The sequence below is a fragment of the Xiphophorus hellerii genome, chromosome 12 (genome assembly GCF_003331165.1).
Source record: "Xiphophorus hellerii strain 12219 chromosome 12, Xiphophorus_hellerii-4.1, whole genome shotgun sequence".
Classification (NCBI taxonomy): domain Eukaryota; kingdom Metazoa; phylum Chordata; class Actinopteri; order Cyprinodontiformes; family Poeciliidae; genus Xiphophorus; species Xiphophorus hellerii.
The window spans coordinates 19693705-19721591 of NC_045683.1; the positions used below are offsets into that span (position 1 = coordinate 19693705).

Sequence of the window (27887 nt, forward strand, 5' to 3'; positions counted from 1 at the left end):
GACCTCCTGACACAGACCCTCTTTCAGGCCCTGGCCTTGCTCCGGCCCAAAGGAGTTTCATCAGCCATGACTTGACAGAGACGACCACTCGTAACTGAACTGAGTTTTCTTATCTACCAGTTCTGGTCTGTCCTGTCCTTGCTCATATTGCGACACCTCTTTATCCACTTCTCTCACCACATAAACTCCTTATGTCTTCACCCACAAGCTGTGAGAACCTGACTTCATCCATTCATAAATTTATGATATATATATTCAAGTGTTTGTCGAGTAGTCTAGCAATAAGGAGATTTATTCACCTATTGGAATTTGCAACAATCCCATTTACATTTAGATTGTCTTTATCCTGGGGACATTTGGCACTTACATGTATGAAGTGCCAAACATACACAAAAGTATCTCAAGGCTATCTCCTACAACAACTAGGAGGTCAGCCATTTTGAATTGAGCTGAAGACCAAAACCTTTACAATCATGACTTTTTGACCTCCTGTCAATTTTAATATTTGGCTTCCATGTTCCTCACTATATTCATTAGATTTGTGGGGTTTAAAGTTATCAAAAGCATCATGTTTTGGCAGACTGTGCTTGCCTAATGTCAAATTCTGAAATCTCAACATCCATCCATTATCTAAACATGAGTAATGTTTAGATAATGGGGCCATGGGGCCTGGTGCCTGTGTCCAGAGATTGTTGAGCGAGAGACAGAGTACGCCTTGGACAGGTTGCCAGTCCATCACAGAAAATCTCAACATAAAAGACACATTTTTTACAGTTCACAGAACGTCAGAGTCACATCAAACTTTCCAATAATTATTCAGATTGAATCTCCAACAAAACTAAATTTACATTCTGACATCACTTAAGCCTGGTTCAACAGGAAGTTACATATATTATTAATGTACGGGGGCATGGTAAAATGTGTCTACAGGGCCACCTTTAAGAAGCATTCAGTTCTCTTGCTGCTTTGACTGATGTAAATTACATTTGGATCACATGTATTTTCCTAGAATCAACAAAAAAGTCAAAGTCCAACCAAACCTTACAGGAGGTCAGTCATTTTGGATCAAAGCTTTAATTTTCTTCACACTTGAAACTTGAGATTAACTCTGCTTACGACCTTAAAAAGTTTTTTTAAAGGCATTGATGACTAATGTGATGAAAAGGCTGACTCTAAAGCATGTGAGTGTGGCCACGCTTCGAAATTTGACTTCTAAATATCAAAGACGGAACTGCTATAGCCTCCCACATACAAAAATCAGATAACCACCAACATTTCTGTTGTCATCAAAGTCCACTCCTCACAGATCTACAAGATATTTTGGTAATTTTCTGTAACATCATTTAAGTCCTACCTACTAAAAAAGAAAAATCCCTCTTAAAAATTCTTAATCAGGTGAGATTCAAACTAAGCCTGACTAAAAATATTAAACTGAAAACTTATTTTAATCTAACCCAACCATACATCCACATACATTTATAGGTATAACAGCATAAATTTTCAACCTCAACCCACTAAACTGATAGATTAAATTGTAGATTAATTTTTACATAGTTTAATTTTATTTTATTCAAACAGAGAAGAAGGATGAGGATGATGCAAACAACATGTTTTGTATATTTTTTTATATTTACAGTCATGTCCAATCTGGAAATTTTTGCCCTACTGTCTGCTTTTCAGTACCACAGCAACCTCGACACTTACTTCCCCTCAGCCAAAACCCCTTGGTGTCCCTCTTCCTCTGGTTTTGCCCTCCCTCCCTCTCCCTCCCTTCTTTCTCTTCTCCACAGCTTGGTTTCTGTTTTATTTGTTTCTCTCCTCCTCTCTTAGCACCCTACCCCTGAGTTCTTTCGACAAACTTGACCAGCTTTCTGTTCTTTCCATACACATCTTCTGCTCGCTGACATCTCGTTTAAGAAAGAAGCAGCCAGTGAGAAACAAACTCTCTTTGCCAGCACTTCTTTTTCTCTTTCTTGTTATTCTTTGCCCCCTCTCTCCCTTTCCTCCTTTCAGTGGCTTGCTAAACAGGACAAACATCATGTGGTTCGGGGGAGAAAAGAGGACACTTGTGAGCGATGACTATGAGTCTCTGTTAGATACTTTTCGGTCTTCAGCGAACACTGGCCTCTGCAGAACTCTGCATGCATCTAAGAGTCTATTTTTCAGAATGCATCTTTAATAATTACAACTCACCACTACTGCAAATCCTTATTTATAAGGACAAGCAACGCAGAACTGAAAAATCGATTTGAGGCAAGCACTAAAAGACACCCTGCATGTGTGCAGGGACATTGATCAGCTCTCACAAAGACTCTTCTTCTTATTTGGCTCCCAGCTGTGTGTACTTGGCTCACTAGACGGCTATCAAGCAGCCAGAAATGTTTGGTGTGTAACCCCAACTGGAAAGCCCCACTCATACCCACCCAGCCACATATACATGCATGCACAGAGGCAGAGGCGCTTCAGAAACAACATATTACTCTGAGCAAGGGGCAGACAGAGGGACGGGCCCAAAGAAAGAATGGTTTAAATTCCACAGTTGATAGAAAAACACTGAGGAGTGGGCCAGGAACGGAGGAACTGATGTCAGCTCTCTCGAACCATCCCCACACCCACTCCATTTTCGGGGCTTTGCGGGGTAGGAATGATAAAGACAAAGAGAGGCGAGGAAAAAATCCAGGAAATGTCATGCAGGCAGCGGGGATATATGTGTTTTGGCTGTTGTCACAGATACAGAGTTTCCTTCCAGGATTGGGCCAAAAATTGCAGCAATCCAAACTGCAGAGAGTGACTTCAGGCTGAACTCACTAATGCGTGGTGCAGGTGGAGGAGGGATTTAACTTTGTGTTTAATTAAGCTGACAAACTAGTTGTTTTGCAAAATACGAACCAAAAAGGATTTTTTTTTTTAAATTGAAGACAAAATACACTTTTGAGGGCTACTTTATAAATCTCATTAGCTTTACATGATACGTTTCAGAGTAAAATTATTAGACAAAAGAAAACTGAGCTATGCTGACATCAACGTTCTGTAAATTCTTTATCACTCCACGATTTTTCTCAGAAATCTCTTTCAGGCTAAAAATAAATGTTTTAATTCAAGAACCAAGCCTGAAACTATGGAGGGCAAAAAGTGTCACCTAAGTCAGTTTCATTGACAGCTTCCAACTCATGTGTCACATCAAACCCTTCTTATCAGGCAGGTTCAAACTAGCACAATGCACATACCGCTAACCCGTGGACAATATTTATCTTTACTTCCTCCTCAATACAAGACAAACCACTTGTAGGTCTTGAACATACTGAGCTCAAATTCTAGACAGACGCTTTGCTATTTCTTTCATGTGAGCATGTTGTCAAAGTCTGAATATATTTTTCACTGTGTCTCTCATAGGGGGCAATAATGGTTCGTTTACATACTGTGCATTCAGTGGAGCAGAAAAAGAAAAAGAATTGAAAGATAAAGCCAATTTCCCCACATTATGTTGGTGAAAAACAACCATTTTTGTCTTTGTTTAGCTACCCAGCTAAGCAAAGACATCTGACATCATTAACATCTGTGGACAGATGCCTTATTTTCACTGTCTGCACGCACAACAGCATGAACACAAAAATCTGGAATGTGCATCGGCACCCATCAGGAAATCTAGCGGACCTCAGGGTCCAGGGTAGGGATGTCCACGCCATCATGCTCAAACAGACAGTAGAGCAACTGGGACACTGACCTGCCTGGGATAGTGTTTCAGATGTAACATCTTCCCACTTTAGCAACTTTTGTCTGATTATTCAGCTACATTATTCCTGTTATTTTTGGAGGAGGGAGCCAGGGGGAGTGTTATTTTTTTTGTTTTGTTTTGTTTACTTTTTTATATTTTCGTATATTATTAGCATCCCTATGTAACTACGAGTTCAACCACAACTGAAAAAGAAATTCATGTGATAAAAAAAATGTTATGCCCTTTAAACAGGCATCTTCTTAGTGGATAATCTAGCTGTTTCTATATTGAATAGTGTTATTTATGGATCTATTAGTAATTTTAGTCAATTGACCACACACTTAAAATAATCACTTTGCATGTCCAGCCCGGACTTGCAAAGTGATTGCTTTAAATTGCGGCACGTTTGGTCCTCTGTAGACATTTTTGAAAAGTTAAAACTGTCCCTGCTCACATATTCTCCACGTTCACTATCACTTGCATACAGCTTTTATCTTGGATTAATTTCAAGTGACACACCCATGCTATTTTTGCAAACTGCCGTAAAAACAAAACAGAAACTCTTAAGTTAGACCATTACCAAAACCTTAAAGTGCCTAAGCTTTGCTGGGAAATCAGTCATTGTGGAGCAGAACTTTAAAAAGCAGTGGGATTATTATGCAGGTCGAGGTTTGTCGATAAAGTGCAGAGCAGTTGAATAGCCCCAACTGAACCGTTATGCAACCCCCCTCGCCGTCTGTCCACATGCAATCTGCTCTATCCTGCAGATTTTTATTTTTTATTTTTTTAAAGAGCACAAAGATTAAATCACAAGTCCTGCATGGTGTCTCCTACCTTTTAACGCATTAGCCTCTGTGTTCAGCTCAGGTCTTGACGTCCGCTGAGTTCACACCTCTTCTCTGCTCTGATCTCTCCAGTTTACTCTGAGCAGCGCTCGTCCTTCGCCTCTCCCTATAAAACTGCAACGAACAAACAAACGAGGTCGCTTCAGAACAGTGCTGTCCCGCCTAAGATGACAGCATCTAAAATCAAAACTCACATACAGTATTCTAACACTTGCGGCGTTTCTCTTTTTCTCTCTCTCTCTCTCTCTCTCTCTGGCTTTAGCCCGGACTTGCAAAAAGTCTTCAAATTATCGGTTCAGCTTCGTGTCGGGTTAAGATCTGCCAGCGCTGACAGGAGAAAAATATCCCCGACTTCTGTAGTCGAGAGACGCCAGGAGAAGGGTAATTACACGAATACTGCTGCATATTGCAAAACCCGCAGACGCACTGTTGTTTGCAAACCCCCGACACCCCGCCCCACCGCTATTGTGTGCTCTGTCTGGGTAGACTTGTCCCGCTTGTGGTCCTGATGCGAGTTTGCTCCGCGTCCCTTTGTTGCTCCTGTCACACCTACGAGGAGGGATCACACGGGGTGGAGGGAGACCTCGCGTCGGCTTTCTTTTGTCTGCCAGTTTTTACTCCTTAATATTCCTCACCGCATTAGCTGCCTGCAGCATATAGTCCAACCTAAACCTAAACCATCGGTCCGATGTAAACACACACACGGCGGACGGGAGGATTTTACCAACTTGCATCTGATCATCATCGCATCATTTACACTTTCGGGTGTAAAATGAGCACGCATATCAAAGTAAAAACTCGTTGTGCGCTCTGTTTAGGTGCACCCTTTGTTTGTGTCCTCACCAGAATGTCACCCAGAAGTTTGGTCCTTTGGACAGTGGGGTGAAGACGCTGCGCTCTCCACTCCTCTCTGTTTTCCTCCCCTTCGTTGTCTCTTGTGACCGCCGTGGTGGAGGTGCAGCTATGTTTCACTCCGGGACCGTCCTTCACTCGCAGCACGCCATTAGCCTATCAACAAGCGCGGTGACGACAGCCTCATTATGGACACTCTTGCCACACCCATCCATTCATAAAGTGGAGCCAGTCTCTCCGAGCCGGGATGGGGTGCGCAGACGTGAGGCAGTTCAATTTCCACCGAGCTCCTGTGGAAGCTGGTGATGAGGACGGAGCATCATGTAGTGTTCGATTATTGTGTAACTCTGACGCTCACTGCTGTGTCCATCCATTGACTTTTTGTTGAACCCTGCATGCATTTACAGTTCTGTTTCATATAGACGCGTCTAAAAATATTAGCTACAAAAAAAAGGTAATTTATTCAATAAGTGAACCTCTTGTTTTAAATGGATCCACTATAAACAAGTCTATGATTAAGTTTATTTAAATAATAATACATTTATATACCAATTGCAATTAACTTAAAGCCTTCACCAATGTTTCATCATTGCCAAAGCTGAGGTAGGACATTTTGACCATGAATATAGATCAGGTTAGTACCGACTTTTCACCCTGTGGGAGGTTACCAACTAAAACTATTGTTTAGCAAAGACTTAAAGGAGTCTTTAGTGAAAAATATTAATCCGCAGTCTATCTTCAGCAGTATGTCTAGCTTATGATTTCCAATAGTATTTCAGACTGTTTCTCATATTTCTTTACCCATATGATAAATGCATCAGTTATCAGTTGAAACTCATTCAAATTTGCCAATAGAGAAACATCAAATTATGACTTATTGTCTACAGCTGGCTTTCCTGTTATTTTGAAGAGAGCACAATTGGAACTTGCTATCAATAGAGATCTTAATGCTATGCAGACAGACCTACACAATAAATACATGACAAGGGGAAAAAAGAACAGCAACAGCTGCAATATTTAGAAATCCGCTGGCAAAGCATCACTGCAAAGTAGAAGCAGAAGCCTGCCATAAACTCCCGTGCTTGCAACAGTACTAGTTACTTCCAGATGTGTAAGTCTAGAAGCATTCTTAACATAAATAATTGACTAAGTTTTCTTAAGCTAAATATAGCTTAAGAAAAACATCTCTACAACAATTTTCTTTAATGTAGCTTGGGAGTCCTAAGATTTCTAATTTATAAACTTTTACTGAGTCCATCAGCAAAATATTAGGGGGAGTAATAAGTACTACACAATCAGAAGCCAGTCCTATTTCCTTCTTTTTCTTTTGAATATATATATAAACATCTGTCTCTCTGCAATTCCCTATAACCCATTTGCAGCCAAATGATTAAGGCTGTCATTTGGCTTGCCTAGACCAACAAGCCTGGGCAGGAAATGGAACAACCTGCCCAGGCTTGCTTCAGTGTCAGCATGGATGCAGGCTCTAGGCAACCGCCCCAAGCTGTGGCCACCAAGCATGGAATCATCTCACGTACACACGGGCACACACCCACAAGTGGTGAACAAGTAGCGGAATATGCTGTAGTCATGTATCAGTTTAGGATAAGTACTTCAAGCAAAATCATGCTGACAACTGCAGCTCAAAGGACACATCACTGACAGTGCCATTGTTTGCTTCCGAACATTTGCTATGCTCAGTTTCTCCACTCTTCTTCATTTCACAACATAGGTGCGCCCAGCTTTTATCTCAAAGTGTCATCTGCAGCACTTTTCTCTTGCCTGTGGACACGGCAATAGCATTATTGATAGAGCCGCATGGTGACAATAGAGGTACAATAAGGGATCCACGTGGTTCAGCCCTCACTCTTTCTCTTTTTCCAAGAGGAGTAAACTGCTGATCCCAGTGGTTATAAAAGGCCCATATCAGCTAAATTTATACAGATAAATATAGCTGGATCTAGGAGTTGCACTTCCAGTTCATCCAAATGTGCAGAAACAAATAATCTGCAGCCAAATCAATCGCAGACTGCACAGATAAATCCAATCTTTGACAAGCTCAGATCAATTTTCACTCAGAATATCTGAACCTCCATTGTGGCAAGCCACAATGGCCTTTGACACAGGCCATTAAATGACCACAATGCTGTCTAACTTAGGGTGCTGACACACTACAATGGGTCTTTTTTTTGCCATGGAGCCTCTGTTTTTCTTCTGCCTGATCTCCCAAACAAAGCTGTATTATTGTTGCACCAACTGAGCTTGAACAGTCAGGCACAAAAGAGTCTCTGACCTGATGGTTCAAGCCTTCTTGCCGACTTTACCACCCTCTGGACATTGTGATGACAGTAAACCGACATAAGAGTTGGGTTGTAAATTTTCTCTTATATTTTTATTTGCTAAACAAGAAGAAGCACAATTGTGAAATGTCCACGTGAAGCTTGCTTTAATAACGATAAGAATTCAATGAAAATATGGGATGTTAATATAAAGTTAACTTTCTAAGTGTAGAAATGGCTACACAGTTGGGGAAGTTAATAAAAAAAGAAGAATCTAACTCTCACAGTCAGAGAGCTGTAGCAACGAGTGACATCTTTTTGTCACCAAGTCTTTTTTATTGCAGTTAGGCACCATGTAGATACCAACTGGTAGAAATACCAGTTAAATTATTTTCTATTTATTTAAATATTGCCATGGTTGTTAAGGGAAAGGGGTTTTGTCTTGTCTGGTCTGACTGGTAGATTCACTTGAGATCAATACAGCTAAGAGATAAGTAAATCCACTGGACAGCTCTGTGGTCCTAATCATACTTTAATGATGTCAGTGAGTAAGGAGTTCCACAGGAGATTGTATATTATCCCAGCAAAAACTACTTGGAAGAAGTTTTTTCTTCCAATAACTTATCTTCTACTTTCTAGACAGATTGTCTAAATTAAAGAGGTCAAGCATAGCCTAACCTAACCTAACCTGCGAGACTAGTCATTGATAGAGTCCCAACATGCTGCTAAAGAGTGACTAGTGACTAATAGTTTCTCTTTATTACCGTTTACAATGGTGTTTCTGCTTACCAGCTTTAACTGGCATGCACCCAGAAACTGGCAACACCTACAGTAAACCTCTATACAGGAACATCTAGACAGTCCTGAAAATGTTGTCACTCATTTCAGAAGCTGAAAATGATTTATTTTGTACATTCATCATTGCACATAGAGTAAAAAATTATTAAGCCTTTATTTTTGTACATTTTATATTTATGACTTACAGATAACAAAAACCCAACATTCAGTGTTTCAGGAAATGTAAATATTACATTATGTCAATAAAAAAAAAATCATATATTAAGTATGTTAATTTCTATGCAACCAGTATCTGGTTGGACCTACTTTTGTATGAATTACTTTATCAGTGTGGCATGGCATCTATAATCAGCCTGTGATTCTATGGAGGGACATGCCCAGGTTGCTTCAGGTCATCCACGTTGCCAGGTCTAGTCTATTATCCTCCTCTTGACAGTACATCATAGACTCTTCATGGGGTTCAGGTCAGGAGAGCATGCTGGCCAATACAGCTAACAGTAACACCATGGTGACTAAATCAGCTTTGGTGCTGTTGCCAGTTTGAGTATGTGCCAAGTCTTGTTGGAATATGAAATCAGTATATTCACAAAGCTTTTCCACAGAAGAAAGAATGAAGAGATTGAAAAGTTTCTTAGTAGATGTCTGCTTTGACTGTGGACTGTGTGAAAAGTCAGCACTAACTTTTAAACCTCACACTGGACTTAAAGCAACATGGATTCTGTCCCTCTCCACTCTCCCTTCAGACTCTGGAACTTGATTTCCAAATGTAAGCTTTCCCTTGTGGTTATCCTGGGAGAGGAATGTAATGGTAAGAAAATTTTGAAATGTTGTGTGGGGACCTTAATTTAAGATTTAAGTTGGCTTTTAGAATTGTGGGTTGTTTTTTTTTGTTTGTTTTTTTAAAGATTCTTACAGACAGCTTTGTATCACCAGACAAATACGTAGCAGTGATGTTTTGAATGCTTATGATAAAGTTGATCTATTACTAAAGTTTGATATAAAGTAAAATTATATGTCTGAGAGGAATAAAGATGCAGCGTGGCTTCAGTTCCCTGTTTCTCTTGACTCCACAACAAGCATGCATATGGGTCAGAGTTTGACAAAGTTTTCTCTTTGTCCTTTTTGTCCTTAGCCCAAGTAAGATGGTTGTAGCCAATGAAAATATTTTGTTGTTAAGATGTTTGTCATGTAAATATCTTAACAATACATTTTCTGCACAAGGGTGCGGTCATAAAACGCACTGGTAGGCACTGAGATAATTGTTTTTAAAAAGGGAGAACGCTTACTTGTCCTAAATTGAATGCCCATGCATATATGAAAACTTTGTTTATGTGTTTGTTTAATTTTAGACTATAGATACTAGAATTTATGCAATTCACTTTGATGACTGAGGGGCCAGGTGACAATTTGTCAAAATGGACAAAGATCAAAGAAATTGTCATATAAGCCCTTCCAAGAGCTAATCCCTTAATCTCTCCAAGCATCCATAGACTCAATCAAGGGGTGCTATGCAGACTGTGGCCAGTTGGGCTCTTTGGCCCTCTGGCCCACTATCAGGACTCCCTGTGGCTCCCCGGGGGGGCTCTTAGGTGCTATGAATAGACACGGGCGTGTGCTCCATGCTGTTGGCTGGGCTTTGGCACACAGGCCTCATGTCAGCACGGATGCCACGTAATACTCCCGAGCGGCGTCACTTCACCAACTGTACATTTGGGTCGCCATGGAAACACAGCTACCTCTGCCCTGCCATCTTTTGGCCGCATTTTCCGGACAAACTCTGATGTGTTTCTCAACTTCTTCCAGTCCTTCTTTCCTCATCTCTCTATGTGACTCCTGTTTACGCAACTTATGACGCTGAGCAGGGAACGGGAGGTTTGGAACTTGATCCAGAGGGCTTCCAGTTCCTTGGTTTTACACTAATGAATAGGTTGTTCTTCTCTTTCTTATGAACGACATAAGGAGTACAATTACGATGCACTTAGAAGGTATCAAAGCTCTTTATATGCTCATTTGTATATGCTGAAGAGGAATGTATCTCACATACGACATCTGTTCAACACTTTGGTTACGTCAAAGTGCTTATAAATAAAACAGTCCGGCTATGCTCATATTGTTTTGGGTTTTTTTCACTGTACGTGACAAAAACAGCAACCTCTTCGGATCATCCAGGTACATGGGGACCTCCGTGTCACTGTTCTCTTTGACTTTTGCTAATAGCTAGACTTCTTTCTCTTTTTTTCCTCAGTACATTCAAGCAGACATGCAGTCAGAGAGTGACCATCCTTAATGGACGGGTGTGTGGGTCACAGCATTTTTCTCTGACAGCGCATAGTTTTCTCAGGACAAATGAACGGATCGCTGTGTTTGTACTTTCGCTCCATTTCCCAGTTTGTGTTTAATCACATATCATTTACTGTGTCCTGGCTGACAGTCCAGCTGGCAGGGACACGTCTTAAGTTAATAAACAAGACTAAAGACAGGAGATTCACAGCAGCTGCTTCCTCTGCCTAATTGTCTGTTGTTGTTGTTTTACATTTAAAATGTCCTCTGATATTTTAAACAGAACCTGTTTTCTGAGTTTCACATTTTTACACAACTATATAAAACTTGGTTAGTCTTAAGAGTTCTGAAATGTTTTCTGATCCTCCTAGTGCCAGAAGCTTTGATCTTTCTTTTAAAATATAGTTTTACTGAACTGTGGTTGCCTCTGACATAAACCAGGCATTTTCATACAAATGACTGTCATTTAGTAAATATTTTGTCTTTTGAAACCGTCCTCAGGAAATTCAAGGAACAGTTGCGTTTCCGTTGCACTCAGTGATCCTGTCGTGTCTTTCAGTAATTTATTGTTTGCGTCAACAAGCGATCGAACTGGTATGCCTCGTAAAATGGCCAGCTGGAGTTGTCCTCAGCATGACTTTGGCTCAAAAATGTTCTTTAGAGACCAAACCTTGCCAGGTTTAAAACGTGACACTGGCTTCTGTAAGGTTAATTTTCAGTTTGCTCTACACTTAGCTCTTTCTGACCCAATCCACATACCATGCCATGACAAAGGTCTTTTTTTTTTTATATGCGCTGACATTTTGCTGCCCAATGGTCTCAGGTTGATACTGTGAAGATATTATATGCTCACTCAACAGGTAACATGCACATAAACGCAGCGATCAGAAGAAATGTGCATACTGCTGTAACAACAGTTTTTTCTATCATGTACAAATGCAAGAAAAACAGGGGCTGGCGTTTGACAGAAATGTTTTTGTGCTTTGAAATCATGTTGTGCCCTGAAGATGCCCATTCATCTCTTTCATATTAGCCAAATTAGCAGTCTCACTGACAGAGCACCGTGATAAGGCTTGCAGGATATTGCTGTTATTATTGTTCTGACTCCATTTTGATACTCACTGACTGTCTCATCCCAACAGATGCGTTAACGACAAAAAGAAAATAAACAATAGATCTTTCATCTACGAAAAAGCTTTATAAATATTACAACACTTGAACGGAAGAATAACAGTGAAAATGTTATTGGTTTATGTTTTTCTTTGCATAATTAAAGGTTTTATTTACAAAAGTTTGAAAAGATATGAGGGAATTGATTGATGTTGTGTATTAATCTCATATATGATTTATTTAATTCAGTTATAAAACAAAAAACTAATTTTCTTAAATGTACTTCTAGGAAAGTATATGAGCACAATATCAGATACTAACAGGGGCGCCATTGGACTCATCTAGATCTGAGATGCCGACTATTTGGAAATCGGTCAGGAAAATGAATCCATCACCATGTGTTTTGTGTCATCTGTACTTACTGGACACACAAAAAGAAACCCACACTCCACCATCAGTGCATCAACATCAGTCAAATCAAACAGTGTCCTGTGCTAGGCAACCATGCCTTTCCAGGGCAGATGGCAATGTCTGATCATGTTTATTTTACTTTAATCTAATGCAGTTAAGTCTCATTGCCTATCCATGCTGTCTAAATGATGATGCTGGGTTTATGCGAGGTATGTGTGGATCTATGTGTGTGTGTATGTGTGTTGGGGAGTAGGTGGTTATGTGGAAAGGTCTTGACAGACCTATCAATCATAGCTGCATATTGTTCAGTCAGTTTATTGTGTACTCTATGTTCATTATTTTTTCATGTATTTAAAATGACTGCTCTTTGTTTGTATTCATTTCCTCCTGAAACCTCGTCTTGCCACAGATAGCGACTTGCAGAAGAATGCATACCCCTTTTGCCATGTAATAATCACAAATATAAATAAGATATATTGGGATTGTATTACACAGAATAAGATATTTGTGAAGTGGATGAAAAATAACACATTGTCTTCAGCATAGTGTGCTACTTTCCTTTAGAATAACTAAAAATCTAAAAGGTTTGGGTATAAATTCATATTTTTGCTACACTTTGCTTTGATAGCTATAATTTAAAACTTCTGAAGTCAATTTCTTAGTAAAAAATAATCCATAGAGGTGAACCCATTTCAGATGTTTCATTTGTCTCTGGATTTGGGGTATTTTAAATTTTCATTTATTTTGTTTAGGGGATTCTTGCAGAACAAAAACTGGTAAACCCACTTCTTCAGATTAAAAAATTAAAATATTTAAATAATTCATTATTTCTGAAACAATAAGACTTGTGGAAACTACAGTACCTGATGTGCTCCATATTACCAAAGTCATTAAATGAAAAGTGTGACATATCAAAACTCTGTAAGTACTGTAACAAGTAACAAACAAATTATAGATTGAGAAATAAAACCTCACACAGGCTTGACAGGATAGAACGGGACACATGGATGTGGCTTTCACACACATCCTTGGGACGCAGGTGGTGCAGCAGTACAGGTAACGGCAGCTCCACTATAATCCAGCCTATTGCAGTACAACAAAACCACTCGGTTGCACCTTGTCTCCACCCATTTTTGTAAATAGTTTACATTTGTGAGAACTCAAACTGGGTCTCTCAAGTCATTCCACATCCCAGTAATTGTAAACCCACAGATGGAATCATGTTTACATGATCTTATGTTCATACTTTTCAATCTTCTTAGAATGTGGTGTATTTCCTGTTGGACAATTTCTACATCACTGAAAATATTTAAAATTACTGTAGCTTACCCTATTTATTACATAATAACTGAACCTGAAAAGTAATAGTTTTTCTCAGGTTCTTTGCTGAAGTACTTTTACATAGGCCTACAAAGTGCATCAGTACTATCAGTACAATCAGACACAAAACAGAGAAAAGGTTGAGTGATTTCTTAAATAATCTTCACAGTTAATGTAAACTGTGAAGGTGCTGGCTCTAAAAATAATCTGAAAGTAGTACAAAAAAGAATGTAGCAAAGAATACAGTATAAGAAGAAAATATTAGTAGGCTACATTGTCTTTTCAATGTTCAGTCATGTAGTCATTTTTGCCTTCTAAAGAGAAACATTCATCGTCCTTGAACTTTCTCAATTTTTTAAAACTATGTATCATTTTCCTTCCACGACACAATTGATTGCCACGTTAGTTGGTCCACAACATAAAATCCCAACGTTGTAAATAAAATGCAGAAGAAGGTTTCACATGACACCGTCATCAGAATACGGAAAGAGCAATTTTTTTCTGTCAGTTTTACATAGTTCCCCTTTGGATTTTTGGTGTGTCTCAAATAGAACATCTATTTATGCAAGATATTTTTCAGCCACTCGTTCACCAATTACTTTGTCAGACGGGTGGTGTGTCTGTAACTGCAAGCTGGAGAAGCTTTGGGTTGTTTATCCCACTTGTCGATTTTCTAACCCGACAGGCTTAGAGGCAACGGCCCAGCCAGCTGCAACAAAGCTGAGTAGACAATGGCCTGGTCTTTCTCCACAAGGACAAAAAAACATATACACACACACTTATTATAGGAAAAACATGTCATATTACATATTACACATATTAAGACACAAGAAAATGTTGCTACCATACCTGAGAATCTGTGAGACCTTAATTGGTCTGGATGGATAAACTTGTTTTCAGATGTGGAATTTAACTCTGCAGGGTAGGTCAAAACTTAGTGACAGTTTGGGAAAGCTCACTGAACAAACTTGTCTAGTTGGATGTTTGCTTTAAAAAAAACATGTAAGAAACTAAGACAACATGCAAACACAGACACCTTAACAAGATGACTAATGTCCAGCTGGTTCCATTATGTCTTGTGTAAAGTTAAATGCCCATTGTGCATAGTAAGATCTTCCCTGGGATTTTTCTTATGGGATACATAGATTGAGCCTTTACAAAAACTTAAAAATGCTTTATTGGGACTTATCTGACCTAGTACATACTTCTGAAATGAAAGGAAAAGAATCCATGGTTTGCAAAAATATTTACAAATAAAAATCTGTGTGGCCTGAAGTTAATTTTAGCTCAACCAAGGCAACACTTTTCAGAACCATCAACAACTGCAATTACAGTTGCAAGCTGCAAGGGTGCATTCACGACTGACACATTTTTTTCACTTTAAACAAACCAGAGTTGGATTCCCCTGTTGGTCCGGACCATTTGTGGAGGTGTAAATACATTCAAGTGAATCCTGGTGTGAACCAAGTAAACACTTCTAAACAGACTATGGTGCAGTTTGTTTCTGGTGTGAATGCAGACCAGCCTCGATCAGAACCAGCTAGAGTCTTTTTGGACATCAGAAGCCACTTTTGTTCGTGAAGTCCAAAAACCACCTTTTACAGCTTTTCTTCCAGTTTTGCCCTCTACAGTATTTAGCTTTATCCACCATTTCATCAACTCTGAGCACTTTTGCTGTCCAAGCTGAAGAAAAACATCCTGAAAGCATGATACCTACACCACCATGTTTTACTGTGGAGCTTGTCTGCTTGGGGTGGTGTCCCCAAGCAGACATATAAGAATTTTGCTCGTATGCCAAAAAAAAATTGGACTTTATTGGTCCTGAGCACATTCTAACAGAATGTTGATGGTGTTAGTTACTTGGTTGATGGAAAATTGCAGAAGAGAATTGTTACGCATTTCTTTCAATCAGTGCTTTCTTCTTATTGTTCTGTAATAGTCAGATTTTTGGAGTTTACACCTAATAATTGTTCTGTCAAAAGGTTTTCTCAACTGAGCTGTAGTTTGCTTCAGTTCCCCGTTCGTAACTGTGGGTCTCTTGAGAGCTTCCCTTATTGATGTCCTTGCATAGCCTTTCAGTGGGGTCTCTTTTTTGCAGTACAAGTTCCATATTCATATTATGGCTTGAACAGTGCTCTTTTGTTTTAAACAGCGCTCTTTTGCTTACATTTTCTTCACAACTTTATCCCTGACCTGTTTGCTCCATTCCTAAGTCTTCATGATGCTTGTCGTTCATTAATGTTCTCTGTCAAATATATGAAGTCTTTCAAGATTAGTTCTGTATTTGGATCCAAACAAGTCGACTTTATTTACTAATCAAGTTGCTTGCATTACAATTACTATTTATTTGTCAGGAAAAAAAGTCACATAATTCCAATATAATGTAATTAAATTTGTTGTGAGGATATTTCTTAGGTTTCATTTTAATTTGAAACATGAGTATATACAGTTAACAAAGTTTCACAAAAAACATCTGAGAACAGTTTGTATTGAGGTTTGATCTTCCCACTATTGTGTGCTCAGCTGTGTCAAACACCTAAGAGCCAGCTATTGACAACTTCTGTGGCAGTGCCTAGCATGAGTGGCCCTGAGGCTGTGTATCGGACCAGATCGAGTCACATAGCACTGTTGACACAGTTAACGAGGGTTACATGACTGCTGTTGTCTATGTTCTCAATCTGAGAAACTTAGTTCTAATTTCTTGCCATTCCAACGTGTCTTCGCATATGCTTCAGGACAGTTATCTTAGTTATTTGCTTCCTGTTATTTATTTTATTTTTACCTATATTTGTGCCACTCTCCGCTGTTCCAGTTAGTTATGTAATATCAGTGTCAATCAGATTGGGACCAGCATATTGACACTTTCGTCCTCTCCAGTCAGCCTGACACATTACAAACTCAAAATTATTGACTCCATAAAAGGCATGTGTGTCAATGTCGCAGTGGTTAATGTTTGTATCTGGCCTGGACAAATCGTTAGCATGACCGTCACTTGGCGCCTACAAAATGTAGGTTACATAACTTGCCATGTGTGTGGGTTCAAAACAGCCCCGTCAGCTGATGTTTTGTGTCCAGTGTTGACTGCAAACCAGAAAAAGACTAGAACTCTGACATTTAATGCAGAGTGTACTCAACAGGACACTTACCTGACCTGATTCTTATCTTGTCTCAACGAGAAGAGATGGTGATGCCTGGTTACCTGATTGAAGCACTGTGATGACAGCAAAGCCAATCCTTATCTAAGGTTACAGAAGTATTTCTCCCATATTATTCTCTTTTACTAGCAATCCAGCAGTTCAACCATGTGTGTCCTGGTAAAGTGGCTCACTTCCTATTAGACTGTCCTGGCAATCCGGGCAATGTCTGAGCCAACATGGCATCATTTATATGTCTGTCGCTCAATTTTAAGATATGGACTGATATCTAGTAAGGAATGAGACAGAGGTCTAGTGGGCATTAGAAGCACCATCCAGGATGAATCAACAAAGATTTTAGAATACATCACCAAGATGACTCCCAGTGATGATTTGCTAAGTGAATGTCTCAGGCAGCAGGAATCCAATTTAGGACAACAGGGAACCATCTTGGAAAGACAAGCCCTACATGGTGCATACTAATGATAAGTTAAGATGTGGCTGATATCAACGGAGTTTTATCAACAGCTTGAGTGAGGCTTGCTTGAAGGACAATACAGAAGCACCAATTATGGCGTAACAGGAACAAGTCTTCAGCACAAGAGCAACAGTTCAGAGTCTACCATGCCAGACAGGATGCAAGCTATGCAAAGATGCCCCTGAAATAGCACAGCACATAAAAACTGGGTCCAAAATACTGTCAGGTAAAGTTCACATGCAAAGAATGCAATAGTGACAGATGTGCCAATCCTAAACAAAAGTACTATGAAGTAGAAACAGGAGAAACTTGAAAAATACATAACGGAAAGTCAAGGCCTCAGTACTGCCAGTGGTCATTGGTGCTCTTTGAGCTGTAAACCCCAAACATGAGAACTGGGTAGAGCAGATTCTAGGAACAAACTCTAAGATGTTGGCCCATAAAAGTGCAGTCAACTAAGCTAAGCTAAGACCCTTTGCAGCACCCTCAAGCCCCCAGTCCTGTGGTATAGGACCCAAGCTTAAAGTGGAACTACATGAGTAGAGAGGCCTTTTCTTCAGTCATCCAAGAATTCTGAATGAAAAATCTACAGATATTTGTACTTTGATTATATAACTGATTGAGAGGTATCATTTTCAAACAATGGTCATAAAATTAATATACCATAATAACAATATTGAACATGGCAGATAATTTATATATTAAACTATATTTAAAGATTTTAATATCTTTGGTTCACAAATGAAAGTCCAAAATGAAAAGACAGAGTATGAACCCCCCACCCTTCCTTTGTGATCTGCCCACACTTACTGATGTCTGAAGTGTCTCTATTGAGATCTGCATACATACATGCAGACTCTACATTAGCCAGCCCTCAATGTAGAGTCTCATATGGCTAAAGTAGATTTTTTATGCAACTCTACCGTGCCCTCTAGTGGACTTTGTATGAACTACAAGAACACTGCCCTTCTACAAATGTTTGTCCCAGAGCTCCATCTACTGCTTACATGCTGAAATAGAGACTAAAGCCAAAACACAAAATCAATCTTCAAGTGTTTAATGTTGCCTTTGTAAACAATAAACAAAACTACACTTACATAACTTTCTACATAAAATAGATGCAAAAAGTTAAGATTCTTTACATTACTTAGTCATTTAAAATCTGCTTTAGATATTTATCAAGGCAAACACAGAAAAAGAAATCACAAAATGCTCCCTTTTGGAAAGCCTATGTTTAATATACACTTTATATAAAAGTACTAATTCACATTCACGCCCTTAGCCTTACACATGACAAAGAACTACGACTGTACATACCGTATGATTTCACTCAGATCATAACCTGTCACTGCAAAGGCATAACCATCTCCATCACAGAATTTAGCGCCACAAATTTGTGTATCTGTCACACATTCATTGTGTAAGTGGGCGATCTGCAAAGATGTAAGAAAAACAAAGTTAGGTTCTGGTTCACAGAGGCGGGAAAAATACAGGAGAATAGATTTATCCAAGTGAACAGTAAATTAAATTTTTATTTACAGTTCTGTTCAGAAGTTTATATAATATCTTGAAAATGAGCATAAGCGTCGTATTTATGTTGTGCTTTTAATGATCCATCCGCTACATAAAACCTGCAGTGTGTCAAAGGTGAAACTTGTAAGCAAATGTTTGTGGTGTGTGCATGTATATCTGAGCTTGTCTGTCTAAATTGTATCTTGTGTGGATTGAAGCAGATTAAAACCTTTAAAAAAAGAGCAGTGAAAATGCAATGTTAAAAAGCCCAAAATTGAAGATGTTAATGCCCATTTTGAATAAATAAAAACCCCTCACTAGACATATATTAAAGTAGTAGTATGCATACTGATAGTTACCTCCACACTGTTGGTTTCTGGTGTAATAGCCAGGTGCCAAACCCTGACAAAGGAATCCTCAGCAGCAGACAGAAGCTAAACCAAAGACAGAGGATGCTTGAATAAAGCAGGTGCAATGGCTTCTGAACATTTACTGCCCTCCATCAATCAAAATCAATCAAATTTTATTTGTATAGCACATTTCAGCAGCAAAGCATTTCAAAGTGCTTTACATCATAAACACAAAAACACAAAGTCATGCAACATAGAATCAACAATCAAAACATTACATTATGTCAAGTGCCATTATTAAATTCGCAATTGATTACATTTCAAATACAACTCTAAACAGGTGGGTTTTTAGTCGAGATTTAAAGGCACTCAGTGTTCCAGCTGTTTTACAGTTTTCTGGAAGTTTGTTCCAGATTTGTGGAGCATAGAAGCTGAAAGCTGCTTCTCCTCCTTGGTTCTGGTTCTGGGGATGCAGAGCAGACCAGAGCCAGAAGACCCCCCCATAACCATGGCACGTTGAAAAAAAGTTTAAAATGAACCGAATTTACAAATAACCAAGTTGTATTTGAATTACTTTTAGTTAGACATGTATGGGAAACAGTCTTACCTTTTAAATAAAGAAAATAAAACATCAAAATTTTCTAAAAATATTTTTACTCGGCAAGAACGTCAAGTGAGTAAGAATTTGCAATTTAAGCCCTCTAACTCACACTAGCAAAAAGCCATCTACAAATAATAAGAGCTTCTGTGTGATTTGAACTGATTTATTTCTAGCATGCAAAGATTATAATGATTTCTGAAAGCATGAATTTAAAATGATTGACTACAGCAACAGTGTGTAACACCTGTACCAATCATAGCTGAAATATGATCACTTGGATTACCAACAAACCCTAAAGGGCATTTTAACCACCTAAAGATAATTTAATGATGAACTGTCTTTATACTTTTCTTAGTAGCAAGCTGAGACTGGAGATACTTCACTTAACAGAAGCCAGGCAAACTAAATGTTTGAAAAGTTACAAAAGTACAGATAAAGTAGCTCCTTAAGAAAGTGCCACAGCGATCAAGATTTTCTCCAGCTATACGAAGGATAGATTCTAGCAGCACTGCCCCTGGCTGAAAGAAGGCTGCTACACTTTGTGCTTACTTAACAGAAAGATTAATTCAGCTGTTTGATAATGGTTGACAAATGCAGTTATGTAGTGGAAACTAATAATCATAATAATCGCTACTCTTATGCAAGTACAGCACCACAGTAGCAGCTTAGCTACAATCAGCATCTGGCTCCCGACTGTAGGCTCTATCTCTGCAGAGCCTACAGTTCTGTGTTAAGTTTTCTTTTAAATACTGTAGCACAATGTTCAACAAGTGGAATCTTACACTGGCCTGTGGCAAATTTATGCACAAGAAAACATGAACTTTTAAAGGTGTTCATATTGTTGGTATTATTTTGTTTTTACTTCAAGTGTACATCTCATGCGGGATATTTGGTTGATAACAACTTACCAGACCAGAAAAGGGAGCAATGTCCAGAGAGTAGATCCAGCGAGCGTGAGCGTTGACCTCAGCGTGAAGAATTCCCGTCACCGCTTCGTAGAGACGGATCTGACCTGTGCCATAGCCCGCCAACACTGTACCTTTCCACAGCTTGACAGATGAGCAAGTTATGCTGAGGGAGGAGTGAAAAACAAAGGATTGATATTATTCAGAAATTAAAAATAAAGCAAGCAGATTTTATGGTATAAAAGCAAAAGAAAGAGGACAAGCTAAAATAACTGAAGACCAGAAGTAACAAACTACACATCAGTTAAAAAAAAGAGAGAAAGAGGGGGGAAAAGGGCAATGAAAGATAAGTTATAAATTCTTACAGTTGGGTTTTCATTACAAGTCTTTAATTTATCTAACTTTTGTGTAAAAATTTGAATTACAAAAGAATAAAAGCAGTTAGGGTATTACTCCAAACCAGGGATCTTGTTAAGCAGTTGAAATTCCTCTCCAGACTTCCACACACACATGTTCCCGCCGTCATCTGCAGTGACCAGATTAGCTAAGCACTCCTAAATGGATGAAGACAGTAAACGGGACGGATTATCCAATTTGTGCCTTCTTAAATAGTCCATATAGTACTATATAATTATTTTAGGTAATATTACTTGTGGAAACAATCCCTAAATAACACAATTGCAAAGTAAAAAAAATACACAATGTACCTGGCTGCCAGAACACTCTGAAGCAATATCAGTGATGGCTTCTTTGTGCTCTTCCAATACTTCAGACAGGGTAATATTGCTCCCTTTAGAGGGAACATCAAACACCAGAACTGCCCCCGATGAAACCCCTGGATACCAACATAACCAATTTACATAATTTGGTCATTTGTACTAAAATATATATTTAATTTGTACTCACCAACACATATGTAATTGTCAGAGACAGCTGATATTCCTCGAGCAAACACTGCATGTGCTGGAACAGAATTCAGCCTGGTTAGTACATTTGATCTGAAATAAATGTAGTAGTAAAATGTAGCAAGAAAGTCACTGCAAACATGCAGACATGGCCTGCTGGGCAGAGGAATAGAGGATAGTGGCTGAATTTTAGACCTTCGTGGACCTTTGCGGAGGTAGACAGGATTGGTGGAGAAGTTCATCTTCACATTTAAGTATCGGCCAATCACAGATCTCCCAAAATTATGAAAATGGGGGACCAAATTGTCAGTGCACTTCCAGGTTTTAGTTGCTTTTGTATTTTGAAAATGCATCAAGTTTGCATGCATTTTCAATAATTAAAATGTGTGCTTGTGTTATATCTGCTTACATATTCACATAGGTTATTGCATTCTTCTCAGTGCAAATTAACCTCACACAAATGAATGGGTGGATTGGCGAACAGACTGTGTATTATGTAAGTTTTACCTGTAGGTGCTTCCGGCGTGTCCAGAGCATGCCAGTATACCATGATTGAGCCGTCAGATTCATACATCTATACAACAGATATGTTATGGAGAAAATATGCTGTCAAGAGGAAAATGTTTTGAGAAGTATAACTAACATGTCATGCAAAAGAATTTTCTGCCAGTGATGGAGAATAACTTCACCTGGATGCCTTTTTGAGAAGACACCACCAGCAAATCACGAGAGGGTAAAGCACAGAAAGCAGCCTGTAGTGAGAAAGTTCACTTGATTAAAATTGAAAGGTGTGAGTCACAGTAAATAAGACTTACATTTGCCCTCTCTGTTAATTATTATTATTATACTGCCAAAAAAAAACTTTCTAACTAAACATTATTCACAACAGACTCATAACAAATGTAGTCTGTAATGAGTGGCTAAAGCATCAACAAGTGTCAATGTCACCATGCACACAAATGGCAGTAGCAATGGGCTAAATAAAATTTTAAGAGAAACAGCTTACCAAATATCAGAGCCAATATGTTATGTTAGTCCCAAAAATATTGTTATTCACATCAAATGTGAACTAAGTGGACTTGGGCTCAGAATGTGATACTAGGTACAGGAGCCACTCACATTGAGCTGAATATGTGGGTCTTGTGCTGACATAGTTGTTATAAAAATCTTATAAGATCAGTTATCATGTGGACAATTTCTCTTGAGTTTAACGTTGCCAGAGATGTGTGTTGACTTGGCAAGCAATGACAAAATGGTTAAGAAAACTGTGCCTTTTATTCTGTTCACACAAACCACGTATGTAACATAAGAAACTGATCACTGAGAGTAGATGGTAAAACAGATATGGAGACACACAGCTGTAGTTGCTCTATGGCCTAACCTGCATGATGAGCGATGTGCTTGTGGCAACATTGGGTTCTTTGGACTGCAGCTGACGGTGGGAGTAGTTGAGGCCGTCCCAGGACGTGCTTACCATGTTCACGACGTTTGCATGGACGACTGTGAAATAGGTAAGGCGCCTCGGAGCGATGCGAAGCACGCTCAGGTTGTTGTACAGCGCCGATGCGCTGTTTTTAAGCTGGATGCTCTTTTCCTTGTGAAACATGGTGCAGTTACTATAACAAGGTTAAACTGACGCTAACTGACGTTCACTGCAGATAGAAGAAAATGATAAATAATCAGAAGACAATAGGTAGTATAAATTTAGGATATATACACGAAAACTGTTGCTTCTTAGAAGCAAATGTGAATGCTATGTCTAGCATGCTAATAATGTTAGCAAGGATTGCTATTAGATACTATGAATTAAGACTACAATTGACATTTTTACAAAACGCACTGTTCATACCCTTGATTCTGATGACCACTCAAATCTTGTCTTTGTACTCAGCTCTCATCATGGAGTATAAAACATTGCATGCAAAAGACAACAGCTTTCAAGGCAAGCGACAGGATTACTAATGCGTCCTCCGCAGCCATAGAGACAACGCACTTCTACGTGCTGCGTCATGGGGGTTGCTAAGCAACCGTAGATCGTGTGGGTGACGAGTACCAGAGCGCCTTAAAAAGCATTACCGTGTATAAATTAGTGAGGTACGTCTCAAATACTTTTCACTAATGTTCCAACTGTCGAATAATTTTTTTATTGGGCGAAGTCTTGTATTAAGATGCACCACTTTCTTTTTAATCAGGCATAGTTAGTCATAAAACGATGCTAATTCACCACTTAACAAAATGGCGTTCGCCATTTAACAACTGTCAGACCTAATCGGCATAATCGTGTTTAAACCGCTTGTTCACAAGCAACATGTGAGGAAAAGAACCGTCAGAAGGTGCACACATGCATACAAATTGGAGGTGGTAAAGGAGCATAAATACATCCGTGTTGTTCACTGAGACAACAGACTGGCCTAAAGTGAAGCGCTCTGTAAACAGGACAGAGAACATTGCTTCTTTATCAAATGAAGGAGATAATTCACAATCATGAGTATGATTTTTAACAAAAGTGTGATGTGACAACTGAATATTTACAGTCAGAGAATACTTCAGATGCACTTTAATACATATCAGGTTTAGGAAATCTTTCCTTCCCACAGCCTTTATCAACTCTAATGACTCTCTGAGGAAACGTAGATTCATCCATTAGACACTATCATCTCAGGAAGATTAGGTGCTTAGGACTACAGAAGGCAGTTTTATTGCTTACTTTGGTAGACAGGTAGAAGTCCCCATTATGCCGTTTTTATACAGGAATTTGGTTCATTAGTTAAAGCAAAGTGATTCAATTTTCTTGCAAACAAAACAAAAGGAGAACCAGAAACATCTGTTAAGTCTTGAATCAGTGGAAGAGATGATGTGCAATTCCACACAACTAGACACTGACGTTGACACGCCAGGATCATTTGTTAATTTTATTGCTTTCAAGATCAATCAATCAATCAATCAAATTTTATTTGTATAGCACATTTCAGCAGCAAGGCATTTCAAAGTGCTTTACATCATTACAAACACAAAAACACAATGCAACATAGAATCAATAATCAAAACACAGCATTAAGTCAAGTTCCATCAATAAATTTGTAATTGATTACATTTCAAATACAATTCTAAACAAGTGGGTTTTTAGTTGAGATTTAAAAGAAGTCAGTGTTTCAGCTGTTTTACAGTTTTCTGGAAGTTTGTTCCAAATTTGTGGTGCAGAGATGCTGAAAGCTGCTTCTCCTCGTTTGGTTCTGGTTCTGCGGTGTTGTTCGATATCGCTACAGTGAGTTTAAATTGCAATAATATTGTATATGTGGATGATTTCCAACTGTTTCCTTCTGATTGTATTTCATTTTTATAGAGTCCTCTAAGCCAAGATGAAACGACCCTCTCAGATCCGCAAGAAGGATAAGCAAAAAGGAAAGGCAAATGTCAAGGAGGTCCCAGTGCCGGAGCAGGAGGAGGAAGTTGTTAACCCCACTCAAGTCAATCGGCCCCTATGGACAGACATGTTGAGCCCTGCAGATGAAATAGTGGGGGATATAATGGATGAACTGGAAGGCCAAGTCATTGATGGCTGTTATAAATCATACATTGGAAAACAGGTTAAACTTCATATTGTCTAAAGTTAACTCATCAGCAACTCAAAATACACACAGACTGATGTTTTCAAGATTTTATTTCCATTAATTATCATAATTTTCTACCCACAGCAAATGAAAACAAAACAATTCTATATTACATCACAGCAATTACAAAGTACCTTTTAACACAGTGAAGGAGGCTTAATGTAAACATATATTTAATACCTGGCTAATGATTATTTTTAAAAGTTGCTTTTAGTATGACCAACAAGCCTCATTGAAACATATTTTAATTTGTTGAATATGACTGTATGTTGCTGCTCTTTGCGTTCAAGCTTGTACCATACAGTGTGTCCTGGGTCAAGAACTACCTCACTAAGACTGTGGAGTGCCAACTCTTGTGCCTGGAACCAGGAGAGGAACCAGAAGAATTAGCTTCAACAGAAGACCTTGAGCCTATGCCTGCTATTCCAGATTGCTGGGCCCAAGGATGTGTGCCTACAATCCATATTGTAAGTCAGTCTCATTGCACTTCACAACAGGTACACTGGCTGCGTAACTCTTATTTAAATCTTGTTTTCAAAGCTCACTCAAAATACATTTGTGTTCAAATCTTCGACATTGCAGGAGCATTCATACTTCCTTTTAACGTTTTGTGATGGTATAGCCAGAGATCTGAGTGTATTTCTTTGGTGTTGATGGGGCAGAACAAAGAGAATGATACGTGGTTTTCAAGTATATTTGCACAAAAATAATTAGAAAGGTATGATGTTCATTCTGTTAATTTTTAATTGACTTTACTCTGATGCCCCTAAATAAAGTGTTATGCTACACATTTCCTTCAAAAGTATCCTAGTAAATAGACTTGGCATGTGTTGAGATTCATTTCATTATAAATACAACAAGGTGAGCTCAAAATGAAATGCCTTGGCTTACATCGGTCGAGAAGTGTTTGGCAGAAAACTGGCACTGTAAATGCCACTGAGCACACCATCTTTATAGTGGAAGATGGTGGTGGCAGTATTTTGTGTTTAGGAGGGACAGGGAAGCTGATCAGAGTTGATCGAAAGATGGTTGGACTGAAATACAGGACAATCCTGGAAGTTTGAGGCCACAAAAAACTTAAGAAGGTTTACAGTCCAGCAGTACAACAGCTCTAAACCTATAGCCAGGGCCACTACAGAATCATTTAAATCAAAGCAAATTCATATTTTAGAAAGTTCAAACCTAAATCTGAAAATCTGTGTCAAGATGAAAGAGGTAATGTTCTTAGAGACTCTCCATCCCATCTGATGGAACATGAGTTGATCTGCAAGGACAAAATGTTCCACAGTTTTTTATTTTTATCTTTTACACATCCTGAGATCCATGTGCCACTTTTCTTCCAATTTACTGTTATCCACTACTTTATCTTGGCCTATCGCATAAAATCCCAATAAATTAAATTAAGGTTTGGAGCAATATTGTGACAAAATGTTAAATAGTTCAAGGGGTATGAAAACTTTTAAATGTTTTTCTATGTCTTTCTCACAGGATGTTGGTTGTGACCAAGAATCATCACACACAGAGTCTGGTGTCCGAAGGCGACCTAAGCTTTCTTCCTTAAAAATCGGGGCTTTAAAGCATGATGAAATTGAAGAAAAGCACAAGAAGGATGACAGTGACCTCTCATCTAATGTTTCTAGTACTTATCCCCCAGCAAGCAGTGACAGAAAGAAGATCCTTCAGGTGAAAAAGCCACCTCTCTTTGGTTCCTCAGAGAAAAAGAATGTGGAGGTGGAGGTAGAGGTAGAGGATGAAGACAAAGACAGCATTGCTTCCAAGACCACACTGGCATATCGCCGCAAAGACCTCCACCCAATACCAAAGCTAGATCCTAAGCGATTGCCTCGACATTGCATTTCCCCAGAGTATGAGATTGTCGATAATGACTTCTCTAAACGTAGCCCCCGAAAATCTTGTGTATTACCCAGACTGGAGCCAAAACTGACTAAGCAGAAATCTAATAGGGCAGAGACATCGTCTAAAACCATATCCAAAGAACCACCAGAAAGGTTTCAGAAAAAAAATGACGACAAAATCCATCTGCTTAAGCAGGACAAGGAACGGTATAAACTCTTTGGCCCACTGAGGCTCGACACAATGATTTTGGCCAAAGGTGTTTCTCTCTTGGATTCTCAAGCTGCTCAAAGTATTCCTCCCAAAATGAGCTATCCTTCGCAGGCTACCAATCTGAAGCCGATATCGAGTGATGTTGCTGTGCCTATATATTCGGTTGACCAGGTTGCTGCTGCCTCGACACCTCGAGTCACACCAATAATGCAGACCAAGAACGGTGACAGCTGATTGAAAGAGTTAACATGACTGTCACTGCTTAAGAAGAAATAGGATCTAGATCTTAATGGCAAGATAAAAAGCTCAATGTAATGCAAGCAAGTTATATTTTGTCCTTTATGAGAAAGTAGTAATAAAAGTTTAGTTTGTTTTTAAGTCATACATTAATCCATGTAATCAGAATTTCCTTTTTCATTGGCAGCTTTCTAACAAGATTTTCTCTGTGTGAAATAAAGAAATAATAAACAGCAAAAGCTCTGGTGTTTGCAAACATCTATTAATGGCTGGTATCTATAAGACAAAGTTGGGACCTTTGCAAATGATTCTTTTCTGTCTTTTCCAGTTGTCCAAAACATTTATGCCACCATTTTAACCAGAAATCCCATACGAAGAGATGTTGTGTTTCAATGTGACCATCCTGGCTGAATGAAGTTGTGTTGTTCATCTGTTTTGGAAGACTTTTATTTGCTTTTAGATTTAAAGTCTGGCTTT

The 27887-nt window shown here is 38.9% G+C and overlaps 3 protein-coding genes across 8 annotated transcripts in view; 1 reads left to right on the top strand and 2 right to left on the bottom strand.

Annotated features, from left to right (window-relative positions):
• Positions 1-5532, bottom strand: part of rhobtb4 (Rho related BTB domain containing 4) — a 47132-nt gene extending 41600 nt beyond the window's left edge. The window contains exons 1-2 of one of the 4 annotated variants that reach the window (XM_032578219.1): positions 5404-5532; positions 4550-4674 (exon numbers count right to left, since the gene is read on the bottom strand). The gene's annotated coding sequence lies outside the window, so the exon portion shown is untranslated. Of the gene's footprint in view, positions 1-4549; positions 4675-4754; positions 5138-5403 lie in introns of those variants that run through there. The other 3 variants (XM_032578220.1, XM_032578221.1, XM_032578222.1) reach the window with 3 other exon arrangements.
• Positions 5533-18263: 12731 nt separating this feature from the next.
• wdr54 (WD repeat domain 54) lies at positions 18264-23508 on the bottom strand. Of its 3 annotated transcripts, none has more exons than XM_032579572.1 (10): positions 23345-23508; positions 22970-23147; positions 22185-22247; positions 22003-22069; positions 21497-21553; positions 21298-21425; positions 21044-21144; positions 20594-20756; positions 19094-19168; positions 18264-18655 (listed from the first exon to the last, which is right to left on the bottom strand). In XM_032579572.1, the coding sequence occupies exons 2-10, from the start codon at positions 23099-23101 to the stop codon at positions 18524-18526; spliced, it is 918 nt and encodes a 305-aa protein (XP_032435463.1). In that variant the 5' UTR covers positions 23102-23147; positions 23345-23508; the 3' UTR covers positions 18264-18523. The 3 variants fall into 3 exon arrangements, with proteins under 3 accessions (XP_032435463.1, XP_032435460.1, XP_032435462.1); XM_032579569.1 differs by having other exon boundaries at positions 22877-23147; XM_032579571.1 differs by having other exon boundaries at positions 22877-23137; positions 23345-23494.
• c20h2orf81 (chromosome 20 C2orf81 homolog) lies at positions 23507-27668 on the top strand. Its single transcript, XM_032579568.1, has 4 exons — positions 23507-23589; positions 24839-25082; positions 25397-25573; positions 26595-27668. Exons 2-4 carry the CDS (start codon positions 24855-24857, stop codon positions 27405-27407), a joined length of 1218 nt encoding a protein of 405 aa, XP_032435459.1. The 5' UTR covers positions 23507-23589; positions 24839-24854; the 3' UTR covers positions 27408-27668.
• The last annotated feature ends 219 nt before the right edge of the window (positions 27669-27887 follow it).